The sequence below is a fragment of the Sinocyclocheilus anshuiensis genome, unplaced genomic scaffold, assembly GCF_001515605.1.
Source record: "Sinocyclocheilus anshuiensis isolate Anshui unplaced genomic scaffold, SAMN03320099.WGS_v1.1 scaffold47, whole genome shotgun sequence".
Taxonomy (NCBI): Eukaryota; Metazoa; Chordata; class Actinopteri; order Cypriniformes; family Cyprinidae; genus Sinocyclocheilus; species Sinocyclocheilus anshuiensis.
Window position 1 is genome coordinate 1,278,869 of NW_015551047.1, and position 8,201 is coordinate 1,287,069.

Below are 8,201 nucleotides of genomic sequence, written 5' to 3' on the forward strand. Positions count from 1 at the left end.
GTTAGTGAGCACTTCTCCTTTGCCGAGATAATCCATCCACCTCACAGGTGTGGCATATCAAGATGCTGATTAGACAGCATGATTATTGCACAGGTGTGCCTTAGGCTGGCCACAATAAAAGGCCACTTTCATTATTACATTTTTATTTACATGCACCAATGTGACAATATACATATTTGCTTATTATTGCTTATTGTTCTTGTTTTTAATGAGGTCAAGAAAATTTTATTTATTTTTAAATATAGTTATATTATATTTATATAATATTATAACATTATAATATATTGCATGCAAGATTAAATTGTTTAATGAGGACAATATTTAATAATATTAAATATTTTTATATTTATATATATTTAATAAGTAATTTGTTATTTATATGGATAAATACGACAATAAACAAGTTTGAAAATACATTGACAATAGACATTTTTTGCCTAAATTTCGCTAATATGACCAAACCATATCAGCATTTTTGCTACGGATGTTTAAATCAGAAAACGCCCTAAGAATCACAATTCTTAAAACTTTTTAACTCAATTGAACAGTGTTTCTTATATCACCAGCCAACCTCATTATATCAGGTTTATATCACCAGCCAAGTCATTATGAATATATTATAAATAATATATTCAGTATCTACCAGCCCTGATTATGAATGGCTGTTAGCATGTTGCCAAGTGGTTTCTAGGGTGTTCTTAATGGACTGCTTACTAGTCAAAGACAAAAGTCCACCTCAAAGTTTCTATATTATGAATATGAGTAAATATGAAAATACGATTCATTTTTTAAGCAATGTTTTTTTGCGCAAGACCTCATAAACCATTGTAAACACTCCATGGCTTCAAGAAACAGTGCCGATTTCACTGCAATCTCAAAGAAATCCTACGCAAACAAAAATATGTCCCCCTCAAAGGCGAGAAGACGAGCGAAGAAAAGAGGTTCGGAGAGCGAGAGAGCTATGCGTTTGAAGACAGGACGTGACAGGGCTGTGAAACGGAGAACACAGAGAGAAAGAAAAACAGAGGAAACCGAGAGGAGGAGTGTGTTTGTTCAGCCATTTAATAACCTCATTTAGAGCGACGAGTGACCTCAGGGTGCTGAAGGATGAGGGGTCACCACAGAACGGACCATCTTAATGTTCATCTCTCTCTCCTCTTTGTCTCTCTCAACTAACAAAACCACTGGAATGCAAGTCAGGGTAGAACTGGCGTTGCGTGCCGCAGCGGTGTCTGTCAATCAAAGCTATGCTCTTAGAAATAAGGGTTCTTCAGGTTAGCACAGAGGGTTCTTCAAATTCAGCGTTTAAAAATAAAGGTTCCAAAAGGGGGTATTTGCTGCAATGCCATAGAAGAACCACTTGTGGTTCCCCAAAGAACCTTTCACTGAACAGTTCTTATAAAAGAACCATTTTTTCTTAGTGTGAAGAACATTTTAAATGATCTATAGAACATTCTCCACTGTAAAAAACCATTGTGCAATGAAAGGTCCCAATTTATGCAAGAAGGTTTTTCAAATGTTGTACACAGAAATTCGTTCATGAATAAGTAATTGATGAAATAAAAGTTGGTAACACTTCACAGTAAAATTTCAGTTGTTAACATGAACTTGTTAACCACATTATCTAACATTTAATTACAATGAATAGTACTTCTAGTTGTATCTGTTAACATTAGCTCCTGCACTATGTGAACTAACCTGAACAAACAATGAATAATTGTTTAGTACCTAACATTAACAAAGATCAATAAATGCTCGCTAATTGTAAATAGTTGATTCTAGCAAATGCATTAACTAACATAAACAACTGAGAATTGTCGTAAAATTTTATCAGCCTACAGTCTTTGCTCTGCGTTTAACATAACATTTTACATAAGAATAGTTTGCACTATTAAACTTGCAACTTGCACAATTTTGTTTTTCTCATGTTTAATAAACAAGGTGTTCACATTTAACGCAACAGTATATGCTAGAATGCTTTTACAAATCGAAATCTCTTGATGGGACTCTCATGACTTACCAAGTATAGACACCTTGCTGAGGAACTCTTCATACATCTTCCTCTTCCTCAACGTACTTCCCTAAAAAAAAAACATTGAAGGAGCAGTTAGAAGACACATGGAGGACATCAGGTAACAGAATCCCTTGCCCTCTAATCAGTCTCTACAGAACAAGAATAAGAAACACGGCAGAAACATCCAGATTAAAGCAAAGTTCGTGCTTCCTTCTCCTTTGTTTCTTGTGTGGCCTTTTTCTGCTCTGTCTCTCTCTCTAAATACTCAAATAAAACACACAGAAACACATTAAGTGGAGACGGTCTCGTAGTAAAGAAAAATCACAAATGATCTTCTTAGTGTCTCAAATGCTTCTTCAAGAAGGGATGAGATTAAGGGTGCTTTCACACTTGGTTCGCTTGCCTGGTCCGAACCAGTTCGATTGCTCCCCCCTCCCCCCGCTGGACTGCGTTCATATTATTTTATTTGGGTCCGAACCGTGGTTCGTTTGCGTCATCAAGCCAGCAGCTGTTTACCCCGTTGCTTAGTAACGACGGCGCAGGAGAAGGCGGCAAATGCATAACATTGCTCTCTGCACTTTTATATATTTACGTTTTTGAACCATTCCTTTTGTTTACAAAGCTTCGGTACATAACGGCACTTACGTCTGCCTTACGAATGTACTGCAAATGCTCTAAAGAACGCTGAAGGCGAACAGAAATGAGATATACAGCTCTCTGTTTGCAGCGCGTCAGTCACGCTCAGTGAGTGAAACACACACAAACACACATTTTTATCCAATAATACGTCATTAATAGTGGTTCACTTCCGCGATTTGGTATGATTGCGTTCACATCAGCAGCGAACCGTACCGGAGTTCACATGAACCGTACCCCAGACCACCCTTTTTAAGCGGACTCGGGTACGGTTTGCGGGTGCGCACCCGCGTTCGGAAGACAGCGTTCACATCATCCAAACAAACCGAACTCTGACATCAATCGAACCTGGGTGCGCACCAAAAGTGCTAGTGTGAAAGCACCCTAAATGAAGTCTCTGCGTTCTCAGATTTAAGTCATCTCATGTGAGTTCCTCAGATGTTTATTTCTCTTACTGCATGTCAACAATTGAGTCCATTTCATTTTAGGAGAAACATCTGAGTCAAAATGTTCCTCTGAGATGGACTGTAAAACTTTATTCACTAAACCACCTTCAAACGTAACGTATACGTAACGTATACGCAAATGTCCAGCCACCGACTGACCGTGAAGCTCTTCTCTCTTACGAGGTCAGTGACCTCTCCACCCCTGGTGTTTGAGAAGAAGATACAAAAACATCAGAACATCTAAGATGGCCTGCAGACACTGAAGTGAAGCATGACATCGTGATCTACAGCATACTGGCAAGTGCTGGTCAAGCTTAATGGATTAGTTCACCCACATTTCCCAAATAAACAGTATATGTTTCCTGTAGACAGACTCGCTGGGGATCTCTTTACTAGAGCAATTGAGAAAGACACCGCGTATAAAATGTTAACTCAAACACTTCTGATAGAGAAACATGAGGCACATTCTAGTGCATATTTATGTGCGTAAATGTCTCCTCAAATAACTGACCAAAATACGGTGTGTTTTCCTTACAAGTTAGTCTAGGCAATATTTTGAATAATTATAATATATTGAGTATTATAAATTGGAGAATAAGACACGAAAAATTAAAAAATTAAAATAAAAAAGAAATAAAAATTTAAAAACAACTTGAAATGAAAATGAATAAAAGTACAAAAATTAATACATAAAAAAATATCATATTTAAATAAATATGTTTATAAAAAAATCTTATTCACATTATAATATATCTTCTTTTTCAATTAGCATTAATTACTTTTCAAGAATAGATTTTTTACAATCATTAAAATTCTCATTAATGTAATGTGAAAAATATATTTAATATATAATAGTTAAATAAATAAATACAGAATGAATGCATTATTTTTACTCATCATTTCAATTGAAAAGCCTTTCAGAATGTATGTTGAAAATGTTACATCAAAAAGTAAAATACTTATTATTATTTTTAATTTTACAATTATTAAAATTCTCATTAAGTGTGAAAATTATAATATAATATTAAAATAATAAATAATAATTACTTAATTATTTAATTAAAAATAAAAATATATATACACACATTGTTTTTATTCTTTTTTCAATCATCATTTTAATCAAAAAGCCTTTCAAGATGTACGTTGAACATGTTAAATCAAGAAGTAAAAAAATAAAAAAGTAAGATTTTCTTTGATTGGAGAAAAAAGATTTCAGATTGAATAAGATATCTATGAAATAACATCAAAAAGCTGAAAAATATTAAGATATATATGTTTTTCTATACTGTCCAGGTATATTTGCACACACCACGAAGATTTTATGCTCAGTGTGGACGTGGAATATGACATTTTATAAACAGCTTTATGAATTACTGACTTATCTCTAATTGACTGCAGCCACACACACAATAATTTATTGGTTTAATTAAGAGCAGCTCAGCATAGCTGCAATCTGACAGGCTGTCTCTCCTCTCACAAAACACAGTGTGTGTGTGTGTGTGTGTGTGTGTGTGTGTGTGTGTGTGTTTGTGTTGAGAGAATGTGTGTGCATGATGTTAAGAGAGTAAGTCTGCATGAAAAGTGCATGTTGGCATAAGAAAGCAAGGAAGACACTAAATAGAGAAAGAAAAACCAAACGATGGCCTGACAGAAAAATCTAAATTGGTCCCTTGTCAGGCTCTGTGTGGAGAACAGTTTCCATGGAGGCTCGCAGGCCATTAGAAATATTAATTTATTAATTCCCACAACACACACACACACTCTACAAACACAAACGCTGCTACAGATGGAGCACTCGATGCAGATTACGCCGCTGAGCGAGACAGTAAGTATTTAGTTAAAGAATACCAAAGGCTGGAAAGTTTGGTTTAGTTTGAATATGCCAACGGCACATTGGTCAAGAGTTTCAATCTGGAATGTCATGACATCCGAGCAGATGGAGGGAGGGCTTGTCATTTAAAGGAACAGTTCACCCAAAAATGACAAATCTGAGATTACTGACGTCATTTATTGCCCCTGTGTAATGTAAGGGTGTGAGTGTGTTCCTACCATGAGAATGCGGCGGTAGCTGTCTCTGTCTATTCCCCACAGTTTCAGGTCAGTCTTGGCTTTCACAGTAGCAGCTCGAGGAGTTCCGTATATCAGGGCCAACTCTCCAAAACTACCACCCTCTCCAATACTAGTCACCCATTCACCGTTTACATACACCTGCAGAGAGAGAGAGAGAGAGAGAGAAATCATTGCTTATTTCTGTTTACAACGCACCTGAATATGCATAACTTGTGTGGTTAATTGAAGACAACAGCTTTGACAATGCATTTGACTTCCATAATACTCCTGAATTAAACAGAAAATTCATGATTGGAATAATGATTAATCAGGGCATTTTTAGGACTATTTTAATTTGTACCACTGTACCAAGATTGCTAGAATTCTCAATTCTTCTTTTATTTTACTACTGCAATGTTAAATAAAATTGAATTTGTTTAAATAAAATAAAATAGATTTTTTTTTAGAAAAAAAAGTTTGTTCACCAATGCCACATTTATTTAATAAAAAACAGTAAAAATAGTAATTTTGTGAAATAATATTACAATTTAAAATAACTGTTTTCTATCTGAATATATTTTAAAATGTAATGTATTACATTTTATAAAACACACCCCTCACATTTTTGTAAATATTTTATTATATCTTTTCATGTGACAACACTGAAGAAATGACACTCTGCTACAATGTAAAGTAGTGAGTGTACAGCTTGTATAACAGTGTAAATTTGCTGTCCCCTCAAAATAACTCAACACACAGCCATTAATGTCTAAACCGTACACACACACACACTTGGAACAGTTAAAATTGTCATAATATAATATGATATCATATAATGTAATATAATATAATAAATTGTTTTTTACTGAAAAAATTTATTATATAAAATGTATTCATATTTTTTGAAAGAAGATTTTTTAAAAGTGCATTCATTATATTTATATTATTAAAAATACTGTAATATTATGAAATATTATTACAATTTAAAATAATTGTTTTCTATCTGAATACAATTTAAAATGTAATTTATTGGCAAAGTTGAATTTTCAGCATCATTACGGCAGTCTTGAGTCAGTGTCACATGATTCTTTAGAAATTATATTTGTATTACACCAATGAGAATAGAACTGGGAGGAAATGTGCTGTCATGACAATGAATTACAATGTAACATGACAATGTTACAAAATAAAAAAAATATATAAAAATAAATAAATAAATCAATCACATTTCTTGACAGATTTCTTGTGAAATTCACCTATTATATTTTGAATAATATCATGAAAATTAATACTATGAACTGATAAATTTTACATAAGACACATTTAAACAAAATACAAAGTGGCTATATTTCCATCTTCAAGGACTGGCTGAACTCTTGTTTCTTATTAATGATAGTCATGGGCATTCATCATGAGACAGGTGATCTGATAACACACTCGCTCCTATCTTCTCAACCCTGTTGGATCCTCTAAAGTGCCTTACGAGGAATTAGATAACACCTCAAGACTCTTTCCCCTGTTTTGTCTTTCATTTTGGCATAACCGTAAGATGCTAGCGAAGAGAATATCTCAATGAATCTGTGTGTCAGCATGTGGTTTTCAACAGCCACACACACAGAGAAGCGCGAGGAGAGGCTGGTTCGGTTTCACCTGTGGACACACAATCCACTTGTTGATTTTATGAGGAGAGATAAAAAAAAACCTAACACATGGGGCAGAAATAAACGCTCATCTTCTGTCCGGCACGGGCCAGGCATCGTGCCAGCCATCTAAGACACATTCCACAGGTATCTCTGCTCTCCAGACCGGCCACTGGAACAGGTTCGGGTCACAGCCTCCTTAGAGCCGGCCAACATGTCACTTAAGGTGAGAAAGTGTGCTTACTATTCTTGCAATAAGCCTTCTGTTGCATATTAAAGGGATAGTTCACCCAAAGATGAAAGTTTTGTCATCATTTACTCACCCTCATGTCGCTCCAAACCCGTATAAGTTTGTATTTTGATCAAACAGTTGCCGGTAGCCATTGACTTCCATCGTATTTTTTTCTATATGGAAGTCAATGGCTACCAGCAGTTTGGTTAACCACATTCTTTAAAATATCTTCTTTTGATTGGTCCATTTTTGAATCTAGAAATTTTAGAGTATGTCTACATAATTTGTCATGTTTCCTAATATTCTTAATAGTGCTGTCAAACGATTAATCGCGATTAATCGCATCCAAAATTAAAGTTTTTGGTTATATGGTTTGGTTATATAATATATGCGTGTATTCTGTGTATATTTATTTACATTTAGTCATTTAGCAGATGCTTTTATCCAAGGCGACTTTCAAATGAGGACAATGAAAGCAATCAAAATCAACAAAAGAGCAATGATATACAAGTGCTATAACAAGTCTCAGTTAGCTTAACGCAGTACACGTAGCAAGGGCTTTTTTAAATTATATAATAAATAAAATAAATAATATAAATAAATAAAAAGAAAACAATAGATAGAATACAAAAAGAATAGAGTTAGTTTTTTTTTTAATAAAATAAGCAGTTAGTAAATGACTAGAGTGGAAGTCTAAAAGGGGCAAGTTTTTTTTTTAAAGAATAGAATTAGAATAGAGAGTGCTAGAGTTATATTTATTTTCAAAATATATACTGTATGTGTGTGTCTTTATATATACAAAATAAATATACACCGTACACATACATATATTATGTAAACAAAAACATTTATTGTTGGATGTGATTAATCGCGATTAATCGTTTGACAGCACTAATTCTTCATTTTATTAACAGCCATGTTTGCATCATTGCATATTTCTGTTTATAATGCACATCAATATGCATAACTTATACGATTAATTGAAGACAACAGCTTTGACAACGCATTTGACTTCTATAATACTTCTGAATTAAACAGAATATTAATGATTGGAATAATGATTCATCAGGGCATTTTTAGGACTATTTCAATTTTCATGACCATTAAGTATGTACCAAGATCGCCAAAATTATTTTACTGCTGCAATGTAGAATTAAAATTTAATTTGCATAAAAAATAAAATA

General features: G+C 33.9%; 1 protein-coding gene across 3 annotated transcripts in view; it reads right to left on the minus strand.

The window, feature by feature from the left end:
• The window catches only part of prkar1b (protein kinase, cAMP-dependent, regulatory, type I, beta), a 75,264-nt gene that overhangs the window by 19,881 nt on the left and 47,182 nt on the right, over positions 1-8,201 (minus strand). For all 3 annotated transcript variants that reach the window (XM_016451638.1, XM_016451639.1, XM_016451636.1), the window contains exons 7-8: positions 5,146-5,304; positions 2,021-2,081 (exon numbers count right to left, since the gene is read on the minus strand). In XM_016451638.1, the coding sequence (XP_016307124.1) occupies positions 2,021-2,081; positions 5,146-5,304 (220 nt within the window). The remainder of the gene's footprint in view (positions 1-2,020; positions 2,082-5,145; positions 5,305-8,201) is intronic.